Source organism: Panthera pardus, unplaced genomic scaffold, assembly GCF_024362965.1.
Source record: "Panthera pardus isolate Hobbes unplaced genomic scaffold, ASM2436296v1 HiC_scaffold_12, whole genome shotgun sequence".
Taxonomy (NCBI): Eukaryota; Metazoa; Chordata; class Mammalia; order Carnivora; family Felidae; genus Panthera; species Panthera pardus.
Genome location: NW_026526677.1, coordinates 76540189 through 76563637, shown reverse-complemented (window position 1 = coordinate 76563637; position 23449 = coordinate 76540189). Strand labels below are relative to the sequence as shown.

The 23449-nt window shown below is 52.0% G+C and overlaps 1 protein-coding gene across 11 annotated transcripts in view; it reads right to left on the bottom strand.

Moving 5' to 3' along the window:
* Window positions 1-9818: 9818 nt before the first annotated feature.
* Window positions 9819-23449, bottom strand: part of AMOTL1 (angiomotin like 1) — a 153860-nt gene continuing 140229 nt past the window's right edge. For all 11 annotated transcript variants that reach the window (XM_019450127.2, XM_019450129.2, XM_019450130.2 and 8 more), the window contains 5 exons: window positions 20434-20624; window positions 15805-15930; window positions 14906-15132; window positions 11353-11613; window positions 9819-10278 (listed from right to left, as the gene is read on the bottom strand). In XM_019450127.2, the coding sequence (XP_019305672.2) occupies window positions 10172-10278; window positions 11353-11613; window positions 14906-15132; window positions 15805-15930; window positions 20434-20624 (912 nt within the window). In that variant the 3' untranslated portion in view covers window positions 9819-10171. The remainder of the gene's footprint in view (window positions 10279-11352; window positions 11614-14905; window positions 15133-15804; window positions 15931-20433; window positions 20625-23449) is intronic.

Genomic DNA, 23449 nt, shown 5'->3' with positions numbered 1-23449 from the left:
CTATGATCTATGGTTGAGTTTGAAAAGCAAGTTAGATGAGGGCCACCTGGGTGGCTCAGTTGGTTAAGCGTCTGACTTCGGCTCAGGTCACGATCTCGAGGTTCATGGGTTTGAGCCCCCGCATCGGGCTCTGTGCTGACAGCTCAGAGCCTGGAGCCTGCTATGTCTCTCTCTCTCGCTCTCTCTCTCCTCAAAAATAAAAAAAAAAACATTAAAAAAAATTTTAAGAAGGAAGTTGTATGAAATAGCATGATCTTATTTTTAAAATTAATATCCGTTCATACAGAGCTATGAGCCTAGCTCTATGGTTGTATACAACAGTTAACAATGGTGACTCACAGGGGTTTAGAGGAGACAGTGACTTCTTTGTTGCACACTTGTGTATCATTTGTTTATATAACAAATGTGCATTACTTGCATAATTTTATTTTTTTTAATTTTTTAAATGTTTATTTATTTTTGAGAGAGAGACAGAGCATGAGTGGGGGAGGAGCAGAAAGAGAGGGAGACACAGAATCCGAAGCAGGCTCCAGGCTCTGAGCTGTCAGCACAGAGCCCGACGCGGGGCTCGAGCCCACGAACCATGAGATCATGACCTGAGCCGAAGTCCAACGCTCAACCGACTGAGCCACCCAGGTGCCCCTACCTGCATAATTTTTAAGAAAGATTTTTACTTTAGGTTCCTCTTCCAGTTTCCCTGAAAACATTCACTGATCAGAGGCTTGGGGTAATTCACATTCAGCACAAATTTTAATGAGCAGCTACTCCGGACCCCAGACAGAGGAGCGGACAGACATCCATGCCGGAGGATGCCACAATGCTCAGGGCTGTCGCGCATGGAGGGCCTCTGGTGTGCAGGCACATTACAACTCTTCTCTCATTCAATCCTTAGGGTTGACTCATTCAGTCAGCAAATATTCCAGCACCCACTCTGTGTCAGGACATGCACGAGGTCCCCGATTCCCATTAGTGAAGAAATAGACACGGTACCCGCTCCAAATCATCTTACAAATGAGACGTTTTGAGGACATAAGCAACTTTGTTAAGATGACTCAGCTCAGAATGGAAGGGGGCAATTAGTTGTGACCCTGGTGATCTGGAACACCTCCCCGAGGGAACACAGCATCTGAGCCCCACCTGAAAGAATGAATAAGACTTGGACAGACGAGAAGGAACTCCAAGCCAAAGGACCTTGTGAGCAGGGGCCAAAATGGAGATGCAGAGAGCAGATGTGGGCCTCGGTGGTGATTCCAGAGTGACTTGAGGGCAGGGTGGGAAGGGAAGCAGAGGAACCAGCCCGGGGAACGGGCCAAGGTCATTGTGTAGGGCATGGACGCCTTATTAGCAGTTTCAGCTTTATCCTGAAGGCCACAGAGAACTCAGAATTTTGTTGTTTCCCTCAAGGGGGTGATGTGATCAGACAAGCTTTAGAAAGCTTGAAGGGAACGGTGCGGCCCAGAGTCTCTGGAGCCAGTCTGCCTGGGTTTGGATCCCAGCCCGGCCGCTCACAAACTCTAGAGTTTTGGGCATGAGACTGAACTTTCCTGCCTCTTGGGTTCTCCCACAGTAACATGGGGAGGGACTAATAGAGCCAGCCTCAGAGTGATTGTAAGAATTCAATGTCCCTAATACAGGCAAGGGTGACAGGAGTGTTGGATGCACGATGATGATAAGTCAATGTCAGTCATTACTCTCATTTCTCTGTGTCCGTGTCAAGGATGGAGTGGATGAGATGGGAGGCGGGAGGTGACTGCAACTGTCTGAGTGAGATGAGGTCTTTTTTTTAAATCCTTATTTATTTTTTTTGAGAGAGAGCGGGGGAGGGGCAGAGAGCGAGGGAGAGAGAGAATCCCAAGCAGGCTCCACACCATCAGTGCAGAGCCTGACACGGGGCTCAAAAACATGAACTGTGTGATCATGACCTGAGCCAAAATCAAGAGTCAGATGCTCAGACGGAGCCACCCAGGCACCCTTGAGACATGAGGTCTTGAACTGAGAGGAAACAAGATGGGAAGGCAAGTGGGCAGGACAGGTGAATGGCTGGCCAGCCAAGAGGGAGGGTTTGGGAGGAGCCCACCCTTGTGCGGCCACAAGCAGGACAGTGAATGTGGCAGGGAAGGCACCAGGTTTGGGCCTAGGCCACGTTTCGGGTGACTGGGAAACCCACACAACACATAGAAGTCATTCAGTACAATCAAGGATTTCCTATGACCAAAAAACAAAGGCTCGGCATCTCTGGACTGCAAATTCTGAGGTCTTAGGACATGGCTGAGAAAAAACAAGAATGGGACCCCCAACCCAGGAGCAGGCCCTGCGACAGCATCTGCTGCAGGGTCCGTTCTCCCCCCTTAGTGCCCACCAGGTGCACCCTGTGCTAACAGAGTCAGATCGCTCTGATTTAAGTCTGTCTCTTACAAACAGACCCGAGGCTTTGATCCAGCCTCTCCGTCCGGTTCGGGCCTTCCGCCGGAGATACCACATTTCCAGAAAGAGCCTCAAAAATGCTTTCCCCCCCCTTTTTATTTAATGTTTATTTATTTTGTGAGAGAGAGAGAGAGAGAGAGAGAGAGAGAATCCCAAGCAGACTCCATGCTGTCAGTGCAGAGCCCAACATGGGTCTTGATCCCACAACCCTGGGATCATGACCTGAGCCAAAATCAAGAATAGGATACTTAACCAACTGAGCCACCCGGACGCCCCCAAAATGTTTCTTTCAGTTAGCCATGTGCCTACCGATTCTGTTTAGAGCCATTGGAAACAAAAACAAGCAAACAGACGTTAAAAATAAAAAGCCACGAAAGTCCAAGGCCACAAGACAGTACATGAAGAATGGGGGTGTAGAAACGAGCGGGCCTGGGCCGGATGCTAGGGAAGAAGCACGCGCTGTGCTTCTGGTGAGCCCACGTCCTCGTCTGAAACTCCGGTCACGATGTATGGGAACACCCACCTTGGGGGCTGTTAAGGCTAAGTGATATTCAAAAGCCAACTCAATAAACATGAGGTTTTCTCTCCCTCACAAAGAGGGGTGAAGCCAATCAAGGTGTAAAGTCACGTATTCTTATTTTCCAACCATAGGAGTAGGATTCACATCATGTTTCTCCAAATTACTTGATGCCGTTGTCTGTGAAAGCTACATTCTCTGTACAGGCATCAGGGCCTTGGGAGGGGGCACCCTTTGACCAGAATCCACACCAGACAGGAAGGGCCTCTCCTGGGCAGAGAAGGGAAGAGGTTGGAGGGTCAAGAGAGCTCAGCCTCACCTGGGCACGGTATCGGACATCTGCCTGGCGGGAACACACGGTTAAGCTTGATAAAACGGTGACAGAAACAACAAAACAGCAGCACTGTTTAATGATAGAAAGCTCCCTTTATTTCATCATTACAGACTCTTTTTTTAAGAAAGGAATTTCAGGGTTCCTGATTCATTTCTCATTGGGGGCCAACTCCTGATTGTGATGAGCCTGGGCGATCTAAAAGGCACTGTTCCCCTGCCACCCGTGTGTGGAGGCCCCAGCCCGGGATCTCGGGACAGGGGCGACGTTCCTTCAGGGTACCACGGTGCGTGGGGCAGCCACATAGAACTGGCGGGTGGAGGGGTCTCTCCTGCGGTGTACAAGCGGCCGAGAAAGGCCAGAGCTTCGGGGGGCCTCGCGTGAGCTGCCGGCACTTGGTCAGGGCGGGGAGATGGCAGAGGTGGATGCGGGCTTCGAAGGGTCCTTAATCTGAGCCCCAAATCAGGTGCAGTCGTCAGGCTGTCCTCCCAGGCACACGGGGGCTGCAGAGCTGCGAAGTTTATCCTCTTGGCTACACGGTTTCTATTCTCGTGTGTGCAGAGATCTGGGGGCCCTGCAGGGAACCCCTCTGAAGGGCAGGGAAGACCCCAAGCCGGTGGGGGTGTGTGTGAGCCCTCCCGCCTCCCCTCACCTACCCCCCTCCCCCTTTTACTGCAAGCGCACGGACTCTGTGTCAGGCGGACCTGGGTTCAAGTCCCGCTCTGCCATCTTCTGCACGTTACTTGTTCAAGGTTCAGTCTGTTTCCTCGTCTTTCAAGTGGGGATAATCAGGCTGTTGTGGGGACCGAGGAGGTGATGCACGTTCAGTCATACCAGCCATTACTGGGGAACTAGAGGCGCGTCCCTTGCCCTCCCTGAGCTCACTTCCAGGAAGTTCCTCCCATGCGAGGGCCCAGGGTGGGTGAGGAGAGAGGCTCCCCAGCAGAGGCATGACCAGAGGACAAGCAGAGGAGAGGTCCTCTGGATCAGCGTCCCCAGAGTCATTGTCTCCTTGGGAGGGGGCTTCTTGTGGGGACTCTCACAGCACTTACTCAGTTCTCCTGCCTTAGCCGCTCTGACTCCCACCTGGATGGCACCAGGTCACCATATGACCCCTTGCGTTTCCTGTGACCCCAAGACCCAAACAAGGCAGATCCGTCGTGAGGTGCAAAGACGCATCCGACTCCATCCCAGACTTAGCCGTCTGGGTTAATTTTCCGAGTGACCGTGGTCGCCGACAGACTCGGAACCCAGGATCCCCAGGGGAGGACACTCAGATGTGATCAAAGTCACACTGCCTCCCCGGGCCCAGCCTCCCTGCATTTCCCCTTTCCTGGTTTGTCTGGAGGAGCTGGGAGTGGGCGGACGGCAAGCTCCAGTGGTCTGGATGACTCATTTCCTTCTCAGAGTCAAGAGCGGGTGTCTGTGGAGGCACAAGGCCCACGAGGGGGGGCACTGGATGCCTCTGGAAGCAAAACAGCAGGTGACGCTGCCTCCGAGCAGAGAAATGACATTAAAGTCAACAAGTACATGAGTCTTTTGGGAAAGAAAAGAGCAAGCGCCAGGGAAAGAAGAGCCATTTTATCCCTTTATTATATACAATATTAAGGCACAAGTTTAAGCAGCAAAGAAGAGGAAAATCTTTGGCTGACCAACAGTGTCAACGTTTGCTGTGGGGGACACACTGCGTTCTTGGATTTCCCCCCCCACCCCCATACACAGACCCCCCTGGCTGGGCAGCTCTGCGTACCGTCCCCCCCCTTCAATATAGACCAGTGAGGTGCCAAGATGTCACGCTAGAGTCCGCTGGAGGGAACAGAGCACTCTGCCACCAAGCACAGCAACCACGTACGTGGCTGGCGGAGAGGGTGGCGGCCCTAGGGCCGTCCGAGTTTTGGCTAAGTTCGGTGCGCGTGCCTGCCCTCGTTTCACAGAATTTCACACAGATCCTGCCAGTGCCCCCTTGAGGAGGGGGCCCCACTGTCCCTCCACCAAAGGGGAAAACACCTTAATCCAAAGAAAACCACTGTGGATAAATGTGCTCACATTCTGGTTAGTAATAAATACTTGCAGGTGTCTAGATGCAAACAGAATCCTAGGCAAAAATCACATGTAATTTGGGGCAGCAACAGTTTGGGAGCTGATACAAGAAAATGCTGTGTATGTACCTCCTTATATTGAGAGCAGGAGTTTAATTCTGTGAGGAAGCAAAGTTTTATGACAAAGAAACACCCCAGTCATTGCTTAACACGACAATAACATGCACTTAAGTATACACGGGCTTTACAGAGCACTAAGGAATATGCACTGCCGTCTGCGTGTATGCAAAGATGTGAACGCATAACAAGGCATGGCAAGAGAAAAGATTTTTAAAAGCAAACCCACCAGAGGTTACACGTACTGATGACTACCGTCCTCCTCAGAAGAGGCCACTTGGAGAGGCGCTAGGAGTCCAAAGACTCATTCCAAGGAACATTTTTGGGATTTCCTTTTTAAATGCTGTGGCCTTAATCACCCATCTTTATTTATTCAACTGGGATTATTTCCACACTTAAATCCATCCTCAAAGGATGAAGATTTCTCCTCTGGAAGGATAATTAAAGAAACGTGCTAGGCCCCAAAGGCCGCTCTAACAGAGGCGTTCGCAAACTGTTTCCACTCGAGCAGCGGGGCGGTGATCGGTACAGGCCCCCCCAGGGTCACCGTTTGAGGAACGGGTGACATGAAACATTTGGATCTTCAGGATTTGAAGAAAGGAAACCCGACGCACAACCTTGTACTCATCCCTCATATGTTCGCACTGACATATACACAGGTCTTTGTATATCATTAAATTACTAAGCAAGAAAAGGATATACTACTTAAAAGGAAGAGCGAAAGTTGCTCATTAGTTCCAGAAGAAATCCGTTTACTGAAATGCTGACCTTTACATGCTCCCAGTTGGTCAGCTTCTGGAAGCTTCTTAATTACTCCACCCATCTCCTATGGAGCCACGCATCAGAGGCAAGCTGATGAAACGAACCTCACATTGAATAAAGACATTTTAAACACATCGATTAATTAGCAAGAAAGAAGAAAAGAAAGGCAATATTTATAAAGCATCTACCATGGCTGCCTCCGGCTTGAGGAAGCCAACTGTGGGCTGGATACTCTCTGGCTCGGCGATGGCTTTACCATTTAGGAATATCTGCAGGTTCCCACTTACCACGGCCACGGAACTCCTTCGCTCAGGAGTACAAGTTCATTTGCAGCAGCACACAGAAGCATGCTCCCCCGACTCCAAGTGCAGACTGGAGCAGGACTTTGGTTTTGGAAAACACGCCTTTTTTCGGTATCTGACCCGAGCCCTGTGCAGTCAAGTGCTCGATGCGTTCCCAAGAGCTACCCTGCAGGACTGAAGAGAGCACGGCCCCACTGCTCTCTGCCCTCTGACCAAAGCCCTGCGTGAGACCCGGCGGCCTTGTCCTGCAGGTCTGGCTGGAACGGGCCAAATTCAACAGTCACTGGCAACCAATCTCTGGGAGGCAGAAGAAAAGCCAAGGGAAGAAAATACTAATGCACTTGCTCTGAAATGAGTTGCTGGATTCCCAACAACACCTCTTCCATATGATACCCTGGTCAGCACGCAGAAACTGCTAGACAACCCATTCCAGGAGGAAGCAGAATTACTCTGGCATGTCTTCACACAAAGCCAAAGCCTTTACCCTCCCCCGGGACAGGACTCGTGAGTTCCATAATCAGACACCACTGGGAAGTCCAGGCCTCTGGACAACGTGCCAAGCGTTTTTAGATGGATTTTGTAAACTTGCATGGGATAGAACATGAGGGCTTCCCTCTGTACCTCGTGTTTATGGGCAATTCTAGGAGTTCTGAGCTTCTAGTCCTATTTCTTAGCTCCCAAGAGGTGTGGCAGGTGTAGCGGTGCGTGTGTGCGTGTGTGTGTGTGTGCACGCGCACATCACAGACGAGGCAGAGCAGGCCAAGGCGCGACATGAAAGATGGCTACCACCCAGCCAAGCAAAACTCCCAGTCCAGCCTGTGATGGAGCACAGCTCCTCTCTCAGGCCTTTGGTTCAGATGCCACTACTGTGAGGCTTTGGGGAGGGACTGAACCTCCCCGAGCCCTGGTTTCCTCCTCTGTGAAATAAGGAGAAACTAGCCTTGGCTCTCCGGGTGGCTCAGAGACTCGTTCAAAGGTACTTACCACCCTGCCTGCATATAGTCAGCACTAAAAAACAGAGCTGGCATTATTTTTCTGAAAATCAAACGAGATAAAGGATGGTAAACTGCAGAACGCAGAGCAGGGGCTCAGTATTTGCAATCCCTTTCTCCTATGTGCAAGCAAGGCTTCGAGAAAGCTGCAAACATAAAAAGCCAGCATCAGGGGGCCCTGATGGGGCAGGAAATCTCCCAGAAAAGAAAAAAGCCCCACATCTGAAAGCTAGAGATTCCTTTTCTTACGGAGGAGTCTTAGCGAGTTGGAAGAAATAAGACTGACGGAGACCACAGCACGCTGAAAAAAAACCAGTGATGTTGTTTGCGTTTGTATTAGACAATTAACACTCTGGATCTTGGCAAGCGAGACTGGTGCCCGCAGGTGCCAAAGGGTGTGTTGCAACAGAAAGATGGGGCTTGGGGAGACTGAGGCTGTGGCTCTCACTTTTACCCATGTCTAGGGGAGACAGCCCAAGTTTGGGGTGGCCCAGGTGTGGGTAGTGGAGGCTGGCAGAGAAGACTCGCCTTCTTATCTCCAGACTCTTTCATGCCCAGTCCGTTCCCAACATTCATCGGGGCTCAAAATATCCTTAAGAGAAACAGCTGCCATCACCTAAGCTTCACCACCGGTAAAAAGTGATGGGGAGCAAAGATTGGGACAGTGCCTCCTGTGCCCCATCCCCGCCCGCATCCACACTTGCACAAGCCCGGGGCATTAGGCAGGCTGCTCGGCCCCCAGAACCGCTCTGGCTTCCCAGGGCAGACGGGACTCGAGGAGGAGGAGGAGGAGGAGGAGGCAAGAGGCAGGAAGCACCCAGCGCCCAGAGCCCAGCACAGAGCAGAGCTCAGGAAGAGTCAGTGCTGCAATGTCACACTCACTACGCCCCCTCTGGCCGAGGCCACAGATTTCCTCCCTCCCCCTCTCCAGTCTGCACCCGGGTCCTCCTTCCGCCATTTCAATCTGGGGAGGCTACGACACCACCCACCTTGCACTTGAAAGACCAGCTCTAAAATAAGCCAGCCAAGCAAAACTCCCTGAGGAGTGTGGTCTTCAGGGCTCCGTTCAGGTGGGACTTGAGAAAGCCTCAGACCCATGCCCTTTTTCTTCCTTCCCTGAAGCGAGCACAAGGGGAAGGACCTGGGATACAAGGATCCAGCTGATCTGGAGGGAGAAAAATATCAGGACCCCGCAAGAGCATCTGACAGCCTGATCAGCTTCTCGTCTTTCCTGCCCAGCACCTCTTAGGCGTGCCACCACACACAGGGGTCAGAGGCTCACCACCTTGCCTACTCCCGGCTCTTCAACATGGTGCTTCCGTCTTACTTTGGTCAACTTGTCCCAGAAGGAAGCCTCGAAAAACGTGACCGCACTGTAGATATACCGGCCGGTTTGGTTACAAAGCAAGCTCACGACAGAGAACGTCTTCCATGTTTTCACTGACGTGTCACCACGGAAATCTACGTGCTCGTCAACAGCGACCAGAAGGGTGCGAGAGGGTGGAGACGATGGGGAGTATGTGCACGAGCCACAAATTCTAGAAAGTGGGACAAGCTGCCTGGTGAGACTCTGGATGCCACCAAGTCAAGAGTCCTCCATTTCCTGGAGGGCAGTCCTGAAAAGTCTTAGCCCAACAGAGCAACGGGGTGGAGACGGCAAGGTCTATGCAAGGGAGCTGATGTGAGAGAGAAAAGCCAGGGCCTCGAGCTGAATGCGATTTGTCACAAGGACCATGGGATCTTGCGCCTCATCAAAACTTACCTAGTTCACAGTCACAGTGAGATTAAGGGCTGCAGCCCAAAGACTCCAGAGTGGAGAAAGCAGCCAGGCAGCCAGCATACGACTCTGTCCCACTGGTCACTATTAAACAGAGATCATGACGCTGCTCTCGTAAATCCCAGACCTAAGGAATTCTGCTGTGTCTTACTAACAAGAAAAAAAAAGTGAATGAAAAGCAGAGTAAAGTGAAAGAGAATGAAGCGGAGGAAGAGATGAACTCAGAGCAGTTAGGGGAGTTTGAGCACCAAAATCATAATGCTCCCATCCTGTTTTCTAGTTTTACAAAACAGAATCCAGAAAAGCTAAGAAGCCCCAGAATCTCCTGAAAACCCAAACCAAGCAGATAGTTAGGTGAGAACCGCCTTCTTAATTCCCTTCACCCAAGGACACTTCTCACTGCCACACCCGCACACATTCACAGGACACCCTGGATGGCGCAGGTGACGTTACATTATGCCGAGATGGGCTCTCTGAGACTTCTAGGAGGTTCTTCTTAATAAAAACAAACATGCTAAGAGGCAAGGAGAATGGGGCTGTTTCAAGGAAGATCCACGTTCAGGTTTATATGTTTATAACCAAAGAGCAGGTGAACACAGACCCCCCCCCCCAGAGATACATTTTCTATACAATGAAAATCCCACTTCCTGTGACTTCCTTGTTTCCAGACCTACACGTGTCTTCTCTCTTCCACCATAGGCAATACAAATCCATACGAGTGTCTTCACGTAGGTCTTCTGAATTTTTTTTTTTAACATTTATAAAAAGTGTCCTCACTAAATTTAAAATCTTTATCAGTTCAAATCATTCCTGGTTTCCCATCCACAACTTTCTTGATCTGTCTCCTCCCTCTCGGCCACGTTCCTCATTCGTCAAGGTCCCACTACAGAATTCCGCAGGGACGCCAGTGTTAGATGAGGACTTCCATCATCTCTCCGTCAGGGAACTCGGGCTTGTGGAGCAAGCTGCTGACGCGGCCTTTGTGGTCGGGGGACTTCCCGTGGCCAGGAGGGTTCTCTGCCAAACAGAAGGGGACATCAGCAGCCTGCCCTGCAGAGGGGCCGGGCCAGGCTGGCTCTTTCTAAAATGAAAGCATTACCAATACCCACACTCAGCACCAGCGTATGTAGGTGAGGCCACAGAACCCGGCCCCTAGTGGAGAAAAGCAGAATGATGGGCCCCGGGATTCAGACGCAAGTCTCAGAGCCAGGGTGCTGATGGGAAGGGGTAAGTGGGTGAAGCGGGTGTGGGGCTGTGTGCCCGGAGCCCCCACGGTGCTCTCCCCCCACTCTATGCAAAACCACCAAGTGCTGCACCTACAAGCCAGGTCCTTTCACATGCTCCTTGCCTTCCCTGGAAAAGTACGTCTTGAGAACTGAATGTTCGAAAAATGACAATGCTGTGTTTACCCGCCTATTTTGGAGGATGCAAAGAAAGCAGCCCCATGGAGGACATGGTTACTTTATGCCCCTGAGAGCCCCACGCTCTCCAAAGAACGCAAGAGGACTATCCCCATGACTGAGATTGGTCCAAAGGCACGTCTGGTCTTTGCCAGGACGCCTCTGGACACAGGGCCAGCCCACCCCACGCAGGCTTTTATTTTAAAGCACCTCATTAGTGCTGGCCTGAGTGATGGGCCAGAAGTCGACCTGACCTGCAGTTAAATTTACCTTCTCCTTCAGTCAGGAGAGTACCCCAACCTTGAATCCCTGAAGAGTAAACCTCTCGAAGGCAACATCTATGTACCGGGTGCCTGGCTAGCTCCCAAACAGGCTTTGGGGAACTAATTCCCTCACACCCCGCAGTGGGTCCATTTTCACCCCTCTGGGAAAGGACTGATCACAAGCGTGTGTTAAAAGGGTACATTCAAGTTGTGCACTCATGTAAATGGTAATAAATTAAAAGCATCTACACACATTTCATTCCTGTAAGAATAAAGTGCATGAGGGTAAGCATAATCATTCACAAACCCCAGAGAGCGAGAGCCGATGAGAGCCCTGCTCCTTCCCTAGCTCCCAACCAAAGGCTGGCTCCCTCTCAGGACAGAGTTGTGGGCTTGTCTAAGGATAAGCGGAGCTAAGAACTTCCTACCTGGTTTCTCTGCAGGTCCTTTGGCCACCGGGTGTTTCAGGACCGGGCTGTTGGAAGGGGTGACGCTCAGCCTGCCACGGTTGGGCAGAGAGGCCATGCTGGGCCAGAAGAGTTCGGCACTCTTGTCCGTCTGGGTGCTGCTGTCCTTGCTGCCTGTCTTAGCGTGGGCGCTGCTGGCCGAGGCGGTGGAGGCTACGGGGGACAGCGCTGCGGTGGAGGCCGTTGAAGTGTGCTCAGGGTGGTCCTTCCCCAGCAGCAACCCTGAGGGTGCAAACACAGCTTTTTCAATGCCATTCTTTTCTTTTCTTTTCGTTTTTTTGTTGTTGTTGTTGTTTATTTATTTTTGAGAGAGAGAGCACAAGCAGAACAGGGGCAGAGAGAGAGGGAAACACAGAATCCAGAGCAGGCTCCAGGCTCTGAGCTGTCAGCACAGAGTTCGACACGGGGCTCGAACCCACGAGCCACGAGATCATGACCTGAGCCAAAGTCGGCCACTTAACCTACTGAGCCACCCAAGCGCCCCTCAATCCCATTCTTTAAACAAAAACAAACAAAAAAAACCCCCCAAGTCTTGGACATGATTTCCTTCTTGACTGAGGACTGCTTCCTTCATTCACTCACTCATTTACCAAATGCATTTATAAGCACTTCTTATGTGCTTGATCAAATGACAAGTGCTGAGAAAATTAAAAAAATAAAAAGATTAAAAAAACTACTCCCTTCTCTAAAACTATACAGGTTTTTTTGGGGAGGAGAGAAGTTGTTAAGTAAACTGTTTATGATGTAATATGATGAACAGCAGGATAAAATTATGCCCAACATAATCTTAAAATAAAAAAAAAAGAAAATTAAAATTTTTTAAATAAAGAAGAAAAAGAGTTGCCTAATAGCCAGTTTTGAGGGACAGGGGCATTCCTGGAAGGCTTTCTAGAACGAAGCTATAACAGGCCCAGGAGGGCTCGCCTTGAGCAGCAGGTGTGTGCTGAGGAAACACTGAAGGCTCCTTTGATCTGACACATGGTCCCAGTGACCCGCACTCTGTTGAGCGGTCCACAACACCGCCCCACTCTTGGTGGCCCCCGGCAGGCCCAGGTTCAAAAACAAACATGCTTCCCAGTCAGGGCAACACTTGTGCACATTACTCCCCAGAGGCGATCCCTTGCAGTGAGGGGACAGCCACGGCCCCCAGGAAGCGGGAAGCCAGCTAGGCTTCTGGACAGAACCACTTAAAGTTTATTTTTTATTTATTTTTGAGAGAGAGAGACAGAACACAAGCAGGGGAGGCGCAGAGAGAGAGGGAGACACAGAATCCAGAGTGAGCTCCTGGCTCTGCGCTGTCAGCACAGAACCCGACACGGGGCTCGAACCCACGAACCGTGAGATCATGACCTGAGCCGAAGTCGGACACTTAACTGACTGAGCCACCCAGGCGCCCCTGGACAGGGCCACGTAGCCCTCTTCCTCCTCTCTGTCACAACAGCAGGCTGGGGTGGAAAGGGGACGTGCCGGCCAAGAGAAAACCTTTGTGTTCCTCAACGGTGAAATACAGCACACATTCAGGAATGTGCCGGCACTCCACAACACTAGCCTATAGAAAAGGCGGTGAGCACACTCAAGGATCTGTTCGCCAGGGCTATGTCAAGGTGCCCCTCATAACACAACGCAGGGCAATTCAGTTTGCCCACAGTGGTGCTTCTCCAAATGCAACGTGCACGGCAAATACTTGGATACATTGTTAAGATGAAGATTTGGTTCAGTGGGCGGGGCCTGGATTCTGCTTCCCGGAGGAGCCCCTCAGAGACGGGACCAGCGGCCGCTGCTGGTCCCTGGACTGCATTCTGAGGGACAAGCATCTTCGGCTAGGTGCTTCACACGCCATCAGCTCGCTTTTTATCTTACAGCGCTCCTCTGACACAGGTCCTGCTGTTTTCTTCTGTTTTACAGAAAAGGACACGGGAGCTCAGAGAAATTAACACCTCCATGGCTAAGAAGTAGCAGAAACGGGACTCAAGTGCAGCTGGACCTGACTTCAAGTCCAACGTGCATTCCTCCCCGCTCATCACCCTGCCTGTCGAACCTCCACAGTCCGATGGGGGACGTTCTGGTGGAACCGAGTGGCTCACCAGTCATCCCGCTGGGGAGCCCCGAGCCTGCAGGAAGGTAGACGCCGTCACCTCCACCTGCTTCCAGAGCCCATGGGGCAAGAGACGGCAGAAACATTTTGGGAACTGTGAATGCGTGCCCCTGCCCAGCCCTTCCGAGAGGCCCCTTCTGTTTTCCTGTGATGTGACCCCCCAATCACAACAATGAGGAAGAATACCCGTGCGGAGAACACAGCAACTCGTCCTGCGGGCCGGGTCCTCAGGCTCCTGGGCCCGGTTTAGGCTTGCCAAATGCCAGCGGCCACAGGCACAGACACCAGGGAAACGCCTGCCTGGCTGGATGCCACCAACGGCCTGTGCCAGCAAGGGCTCCATCACGGCCGAGCCCACCTCAGACTCCTTCACCAGACCTGACCGAGCACTGCCCCCAGGCTCTGTAACTGGGGTAGGGAGCTACGTGTCCTCGGGAGGGTCTTTGGTGATCCTAGCTGCTGTCCACACATACTCTCTGAAGTTCATTTCCTTGGAGGGCAGGGGCCGCTGAACTGCCTTGTGGAAAGACTTCAAACAGAGACTCTGACTGGGCACCTTTGATCCCCCGACTCTGTCAGGCCCACCCTGGAAGCTCTCCCCTTGGCACAAAGCAGCCAGGCTCCTCTGAGGTTCCATGCTGAGGGAAAGTGGCTCTCAGCTCCACAGATAAACAAAACACACCGGGACCCAGGGAAAGGCACCAAAGGGCCAGACCCTGGGAGCTGCCGGAGCGCCGGGGAGGAGCGAGGAGGACGGGTGTCTGGGGGTGCTGCTGCTTCCTCTCCAGCCTCAGCTACCTCAGTCAGCAGGCCTGCCCTCACCCTAGGAACCCTGCTGTGGCTAAGACCACATCTGGAGAACTCGCCCCGAAATTGTGCCCGTGCAACCACAGCACCACGAAAACTACCACCCCGTACGCTCGAGAGCACCGTTCCACAGCACCGTCTCCCCCTTCTCCTCCCATCCGGCCCTCACCTCAGCCGCACGGCACAAAGCAGGGCAGACATGGCCTTGGTTTCCCAGACGCAGGAGCAGAGGTGGAGCCAACCTCAAGGCCCGACGGCCCCGGGCTTTTCCCATTGGAACGTGTTGTGTTGTAAGGGGTCACTTCAACTTTCAGCGATAATGATGACAATCAGGACGTGAATCAACCCATGGCTAAATGCTACCCCTGGAGGACAGCTTTGTTTCCACATAGCTCATTTAATTTCTCCAAGCAAGTAGGAGTGGTTATCCTCCCCAGTTCACACACGAATAAACAGACTCAGAGATACTCGCTGACATTTCTGTGTCCCATGAGGGGCAGAGGCAGCGTGCCACAAAAGGGTCAGGACCCTTTCCTCCGGATGCGGTACCCTCGCCACATTTCTGCAGCTCCTGCTTTTCCGACCCTGGCCCGAAGGAGGCACGGGGCTCACCTATGCTCCCCTTCCAGGTCTTCTCCTCCTTCTTCTCCTCGGCCAACTGGCCGCTGGTGAGGGAAGTCTGGCGGGAGTGTATCCCGGTGGCCGCAGCAATGGACGGCACGGAGCGGGCAGGCCGCAGGCTGGAGGAGTCCGTCTTCCCGGCATCTTTACGGGATCGCTGCTGAAGGACCTTAATCATGGCGTCCTTCTCTATGATTTTGGCGTGGAGATTTTTAATACTGTACAACAAAACAAAACCAAACAGTCATAATCGAAAGCTATTTGGCTGGAAGAATTTGAAACATTTCTCTCAGGCTGCCCCAGGGACTCGAACTGTAACCCAGGGACGAAGAGCTAAGTGCGTGGTGAGTCTTCGGCACTTACAATCTGCAAATGGTGGAAGATGTGGACCTTTCGTGGTAGATCAGAGGGTGCACCTTCTCTGGCCTCTCAGGGGACTCTGCGCCCTCCTGGGATCCGAGGACAGACAGGCAGAATGGCTGTGGCCTCCCAGCAGGGACCCCTTCCACCCCCACCCCCCCCAAGGCCAAGGTGTGCTCAGGGACCAAGTCAGAGGGTCTTGGGTCCCGGTGGCAGGGGCGGGAGGGGCAGCACGGAAACTCGGAAACCCTGAAGCCTTACCCAGGGTGGGCGTTCCACTAAAGTCAATTTCCCCATTTTCTGAGGAACGAAAAGAAAAGATGGACAGGTTTTCTGGGAAAAGGCTATTTTCTCCCCTCATGGCCAGAACTGAGAGTCAGAAAATGCTTGATGTCTCTTCGTGACTCGGCTCGTGACTGGGCCTGTCAGCTGTTCAGAACAGGGAGGGGCCGGTGGGCCCGGTGGGGACCTTGAGGAGAGTGGCCACAGGGGAGCCCGGTGGCACGGCCAGGCACAGGGCTGTCCCTTACGTGTACTCCATGTCCTGACACCTCCTGGTGGCCTGTGCCACGTCCTCCTCCTCCTGCCAGATGTGCACCTCCAGCGAGCTCTCGCCGTAGCTGCCGTTCCTCGAGTGGTTGATGATCGTGGTGTCCCTGGGAACACAGGACACACACAGAGAGTGAGGCAGGTGCCCCCGGGGAGGCGCCCGAGGGCACCACACGAAGGTCTCTCTCCACAAACTCCTTCATTTAAGTCCTCTCCTAAACCCTGGCCAATGCTCCCCCTAAACCCGACAGATGAAGACAGTGTCCAGGGAAAACGAAATCAAGTCCACAAATCAAAACTCCCTGCCCCTTCTACTAACGGCATTGTGCATTAAGCTATATGGCATGCTGTGGACCCCAGACATCGGGTGCTGTTGTTACTGTACTGGTGTATCTCCGTTTATTCTCTTCCATACTTATCCATTATCCATTCTCAATCACAGGCAAAGTTTTATTTCCATTTCTCCCCCACCCAGCAGTGATTTCCGTATTTTACAGTAAGAAGGAGACTCAGCAAAGACATGAAACAGACGCTGGTCCTCCCGGATGGTGAGGCTCAGCTGGAATCTTCCTTCACGCTTGCAGGCTAGCTCACTTCTAGTTTTCTGAGCCTCTGCCTAGGATTCAGGTCCGTTCAGTGTGACAGCCATGCTGGGGAGCAGGGCAGAGGATGAAGGTGGCACACGCCTGTCCTCAGAAAGTCCAATTAAGAAGGTGAGCGAGGGCGGGGCACCTGGGTGGCTCAGTCGGTTCAGTGGCTGACTTTGGCTCAGGTCATGATCTCGCAGTCGGTGAGTTCGAGCCCCGTGTCAGGCTCTGTGCTGACAAGCTCCGAGCCTGGAGCCTGCTTCGGATTCTGTGTCTCCCTCTCTCTCTCTGACCCTCCCCCTCCCCCACTCACACTCTGTGTGTCTCTCTCTCTCAAAAACAAATAAACATTTAAAAAAAAAAAAAAAGGTGAGCAAGGGGAGGGACAGATAAGGTGAATGAAAATGCTGGAAGCAGGCATCTGTCTGAAAACAACTGGTCAAAGATCACTCTTCCTGTCACTGGTTTTGGTAATTTATTACTCCTAATTAACCATGATCAGTAAAGAGATAACTGATGGGGCACCTAGGTGGCTCTGTCAATTGAGCGCCCAACTTCAGCTCAGGTCATGATCTCACGGTTTGTGAGTTCGAGCCCCACATCAGGCTCTCTGCTGTCAGCACAGGGCCCGCTTCGGATCCTCTGTCTCCCTCTCTCTCTGCCCCTCTCCCACTTGCACTCTTTCTTAAAATAAATGAACATTTAAGAAAAAGATAACTGAGCCACCTGAAAGTCATCTAAGTATATCTCAGACCGAAAGGTGTAGTAATGTCTCTGATCAGTGAATGTTACATTGATAAGAAAGGATCTAGCCGAAGATTTCACATCTCTTTAGCTTCATGTTCCAATGCCACAGTCATATTTAAAATCTGAACAGCTCTTTTCTAGAACACTCAAGAACAGCAACGAGAACGCCTTCTTTCAGCTCTGTGATGACAGCTATCAACGGATGAGCATTTCCTTTCTGCCAGGGACGGGGTAAGGCACGCTGCACACGGCCTCTCACATGGTCCTTATAGCAACCTGTGCAGTTGGCATGACTGTGTCCTTTTACAGGTGAACAAATAGGTTAGGTGACTTTGTGAGAACACTCAGCGAAGGTGGAGCCGGATTCAAATCCCGATGGTTCCCTCCATGCCCTTAGCTACCACTCGACACCACCAAAGCTTCCGCGTCTTTGTGAAGAAGGCCCCAGCAAAAAGGCATGAAGAGAACATAAACCAATGAACATAAACATGACAGCGTGTGGCATTTGTGCGAAATGTGGCTGAAAACAACCACAGGGCCATCTAACACAGAAAATAAGCAAAAGCTTTAAACAAACAGACAGGCAAAAGAGCACTTGGGAAGAAGGGCTCTGGAGCACCAGGGGTTGATGGGCGGGGGTTTCTGCTGTGTCGTCACATGGGCAGAATTTTGAGGCCAATTCTGCAGGTTATGGATTCACCCTGGAGTGCACAAAAGTCATCAACACAGAAATTGGTGGCGAGGAAACATTTCCAAACGAGTGGCTTTGGGCAAATTCATACAGAGCCAGAGACAAATTAAAACATTTGTGTTTATACTGTCAAGTAAGGACAGCAAGAACAATTAGATCAAAACAAGTTAGAAAGTGTAAACACACTACAAGGCTCTCGAAAAAATATTTCGTTGCATTGAAATCTGTAAAAAGCTTCAAAACCATAAAAAGGCCCAACCTCTCAAAATTCTGATCGTTGGTGCCAAAATGCACCAAGATGGCAAAATCACTTGGTATACAACAATAAATTTTTAAAAATTCACTGCTTTATAAATGTGAAGCACCCATCAGAGGCTGGCAAGTTACAAAACCAGCGGCTGGTCATTTTTACCGGTTCACAGGCAGCCATTCAGCATCAAGACGAGAGCTCAGAATTTTGGCCTTCCTCAAAAATTCATTTTCCTTTTGTCCCTTTCTATCAAGAGGAAAGCAGTGCAAAATTACAAAGGTTTTCCTTGAAAAGAACATCAAGACTGGAGTGACTACCTGACCTCCTCTGAACTGACTTTCCCCAAGGCCGTGGGAGGGAGTGGTGGGGAAAGGGAAGGTAATTTCCACAGAATTAGTAGATACTCAGTAAATACACACCTCTGGCAGCAAAGAAGGGGGGAATGGAGGGATGGTGGAAGGAGCTTTGATTCACCTGACCATCTGCGACTCCAAACAGGGCAGAAGACAGCGGTGGGGCTGGTAAACCCCACGGGACTCCCGTTCTTTGAGGGCAACAGACCAATTTCTCTTGCCCGGACGATGATGAGTAAGGCAGGGCCTAGCACAGGCGAGTGGCTGAAGGTGGACTCTGGTCTGACACCCCCCCCCCCCCCAACGGTCCCCCTCTGGTACCCACCACAGGGCGCTTCTGGTTTGACATCCCAGTTACACTTGTCCTCTCAGGGCCCAGGATCCCACACACACATACATCTAACCTCATAAAACAGCAGGAGTGGAGACAACATGGACCCACAAGGTAGCATGCGTGCCCTGCTGTGGGGCTTTGGTGTCCTCGGCCAGCGGAATGTGCTGTGGCTCTCTGCTCGAAAGTAGCCAAGAATTATAATTTCCCTTTCGGGGATCGGGTGAGTTTTGAATGAAGTAAGGACTCTTGGAAAGGCTTAGGCAGAATCACACCTACGGGCAGCAGTCGAGGCAGAAGCCTTGAATGTGGGTGTCCTGCCTACCCAGCGTGCAGCGTGCTCTCCGTCAAAACGACACGGCGTGAACGACTCCCAGGGCAATCACTGACAGCTGTGAATTAGCCCAAATCTGGCAGAGAAGGCCAAATCCCCCTGTCGCTTAACGACGGTCTGTGTTCTTCCTCCAGATACAGAGGTGACTCAGCATTGCCTCAGAAGACGAAAGGCTGAACATAAACGCCTCTCAACTATGTAAAAATCAAGGCTTTGCGGTTCTCACCCATGGGCACGAGGACTGAACTGGAGGCTGCAGATTCCTCCAGGTCTCGGGCCGCGACTCGGGCTCCGTCACACGACGTGCCTCGCGCTGGTCTATTCCCGCTCCCAAGTCTCACTCAGAGGGGCTTAGGTGGGCTCTTTTCCCTCATGGCACAGACATACGTAGGTAACACGTGAGCCCTAGAAAATGATCCCCGGTAGTCATTTTCCACACGGGTCTGCAGGTCTCCCCAGGTACCAGTGTGTGGCACCCAGTGAAGGCACCTGTGTCCTTGTGGGTGGCACTGCTCTCTCTCCAAGTCCCTGGAGGTAACATCTGGGGTGCTGGGGAGGGGTCTTCTCTACATGAGTTATGAGACCTTACAGAGCACCCCCATATGCCCTCCACCCCGACAGGCCTTCTGTTCCTCGTTTAAGAAACAGCACATCCCCCCAAATGTGGGACTGACCAGATGATCGGGTTGCATCCCGAGTCTTTACTCCTCACCTGGTTCAGATCCCACCCTCCCAGATGGTATAACAACAGCCTGTATAAAAGTCCAGTTCTATGGGTGCTCCTTTGCGATTTGAGGATCTCTTCCATATATGTTGACCCTAAACGTGGAAAAATCCCAAATGACTCTGAATTAAACGCCCAGAGCATCTACGGGCCCACAAAAAACTGGCGGGGGAGGGGTGGGGAGGCAGTGGGGGCCCTGGCTGGTGGTGGGATGCACGGCCACTCAGGTCCGGGCTCCCACATGCACAGGTGAGCCCCTGCTCATACAGACAAGCTGACGGTTCAACAGAACTCCTTCGGGAATTATAGAGCATCCTGAGCTAATTTTTTAAAAACGGTTATTTGTTTCGAGAGCGAGCGAGCGTATGAACAGGAGAGGGGCACAAAGAGTGGGAGAAAGAGAGACTCCCAAGCAGGCTCCGAGCTGCCAGCACAGAGCCCGACGGTGGGTCCATGAAACACGCCCCCTGTTAGAGAACAGCCTCAAACACCCTTTCGCCACACCCCGCTGGAGGCCCACAGAGTTCTCCGCTGCATGGATGTCCTTGCAGTGTGTGAACGAGTCCCCCGGCCGCACCGCAGGCCGGCCTCACCTCTCAGCCGCCGCAGTGGCGGCGGCATTCATGGCGAAGTGGCGGATGGTACTCTCCTCCAGATACTTCTGTTCCCACTTTGTCATGTCGGCCTCCAGGGCCAGGATCCGCTCCTCCTTCTCCCTCACAAGTTCCATGAGGGCTGGGGCATTATACTCCGGCACGCTGGCTGGCTGGCCGTTCCCATGTTTCTGCAGAAGCAGGAGAAAGAACACCCGGATCCAGAAAAGGGCCAGACCGTGCACACGGTGCGCAGCGCGCATGCTTCGCGCCGATCCCGCGGCACGTTCCCACGCCGCCCTCACGCTCTCTGCTGCCTCTCAGGCGCGGGTAACCCAGACTCGACAGCTCCCACCGCCAGGCCGCCTCACCTCCCAAAGTCTCCATCTCATTGCACTCTCACGGAAGAGCCTGGGACACAACATCCTCCCAGTGTTAGAGATGACAGAACCAGGCCTCTGAGAGGTGAAATGAACTGTTCGGTTATCCCTCAGCTACTCAGGAGGAGGGTCGCACCGGGGGGACTGTCTGGCCACACAGCTCCGCACGACTACAAGCGGCTTGTCCGGCGTCCTGCCGTTCATTTATCCCAAAAGCGAAAACAGGAACTAGGGCTTGGCCTGCTGGGCTAGGGCATTTTCCCTGGGGGCCAAGGAAGTGGTTCCCCCTGTCTGTTGCCCCTGGAGGCTGGGACATAAGATGTAAAGGCAAAGGAAGGGGCAGCCAGATGCCCTGAGGTACACGTCCCCCCACACTTCCCATCTGGGACCCAGAGCAAGGAGTGCTTGCGCCACAGAGGGGCCTCAGAATCAAATAAGATAGTGCATATGAAAGCACTTAATGAATCTGAAAGGGCCAGCCAAAGTAAAGTGCTACCAGAAACCTCCAATGCAAGTCGAGCTTGTCAGCCCTTTCTTTTCATCTGTGTCTGGAAGATAGGAAGTAAAGCGGTGGTCACAAGCCGAGGATACTGACATTTCAGATTTCCCCCCCCTTTTGACTCAGGGATACTATTTCCTCTGAACAGCACGACTTCCAGGACGGCGGGGTTTTGAGGAAGTTCTGCCTTCAGGAGAGAATTTCGCCCCAGTTATTCTACATCCTGGGACGCACACTGCCCTCGTGTTTTCCAGCGATCACAAACTGTAAATGGCAGGGCTGGTTGCAAGGTGAGGGGTACCTGAACACTTTACCCTGAGGCACACCCATTACCCAGAGCAACAGCTCGCACGCGAGCTGCAGTCACCAGAGTCCAATCCTACCACAGAGGTGACAGCAAGTGGGCCCAGGGGCTTTCTAGAACCCATATGTTTCTAGTCAGTTTTTTAAAGCTATAATTACAAATATTCTAGAATCTGGTGGTTGCTTGCCAGTAACCAACGGTTAGGCAAGAATGGAGCAGAAAGCACGTAACTGTCCTCATCAACCTGTACAGGAAGCCGCTGACCCCCCCCTCTGGCCAGGCACCGGCCTCAAGCAGGGAGACAAATGAACCCGTCCATCGAGATGAGAGGCTCCCCTGCTGTTAGAAACTCTCTAAGAACAATATCCCACAGCCTGGCTAAGCTGCTATCTCTGCTTGTCATTTTCTAAATCCCTTGTTGACGTCACTGCAGCTGGCTTATTTCTGCAACATCCTTCTGACCTCCCATGAGATCACGGCACCTCTTCCCAGGGCCCTTCATTCAGGTCAATAAGAGTTATCTAAATAAATGCATGAATTTCAATGTTCAAGAACACAGAGATAGCACGGTCTAATGGGTACATATCCTGGCCAGAAAAACGGGTTGAGGGTCAGGTGGGCCAGCTTCTGCTGCCCACTCACTAGTCCACAAATACTTACTGAACACGTACCCTCTGCTTGGGGATGCCACAGTGAACAATACACATACAATCCTTTGTCCTTCGTGTTTTCACCTGGGAGGAATGTCCTAATTAGCTAATGACCTTGGGCTGGCCTCTTAACTGCCCTGTGCCTAATTTTCCTCTTCAAGAGCATCCCCCCCCCCCCCCACACCCCACCTTCTCTCTTTTATCTCATAGGACTGCTGTGGTAGCAAGACGTGAAAATTATTTTGAGCTCTTTGCAAGAAAGATAAAATTGTGAATTCTTAAAAATGTTCCTTTCCCTTCCTCTTACCTTCATTTCTCCTTTACCTCGTCTCAGCCTCAAATGATGCTAAGTACTATTTTACCTCCCAAGGTGGAGAGAGAGTACTTATAATAACAAAGATAATGGAGTTGAGTCTGCTTTCACAGCACTCAAAATAGAAGATCCAAGGATAAGGAATCTAACTGTAGGGTGTGGGTGGCACATTAACTGAAAAAGAAACTTCTTTTTTGCTCTGAGTATTGAGACGTGCCCTTTTTGTCAGCCAAAAGCTCGTAAGTATCCACCGGGTGCCAGCACAGTACCAGGCACCAGAGAAGCCTGCCCGCAGTGTGGGGAGGTTAAGATCTCAGTAACTGAGAAGAACTGAAGGGTGGACCTTAAGTACCAGGGAATATGGCTCAGGTTAGATGGATGTGAAGTTCAGAGACAGACTCACCCTTCCTATGAGCCATCAACTAAGCCAAGATGGCGGGAGGCTGGGTGGGTTCCTTAATTTTCTGGGCAATCTCACTAACACCTCCTTCCCTGGCCAAGTACACACACCCAGAGGGAAATGTGTGCGCCTGCCATGGGAAAGAGCTGAGCTGGACCGAACAGATGCTTTCAAGTGTTTTCAAGTATTCCAACCACAACCACTATGCTCTATCCAGTAGATAATTCCATGGAGCCCTGTCTAGTGTTTCCCTGGTTCCCAACTTAGAACACACCCTTCACCAGCTGCAGAGAGGGCTCAGCCCACTGGCTGAGGACACACAAGCCCAGGCTCTCTCTGGAGCCGGGGGCCTTTGACCGGCGTGTAATGGAGCCCGGCCCAGCTGCAGAACTTTCCGGCATGACTTTTCCCCTTGCTGAGGCACACACGGGCCCTAGGCTGGTGCGTTGTACTCTAAGCTATTAACAGCA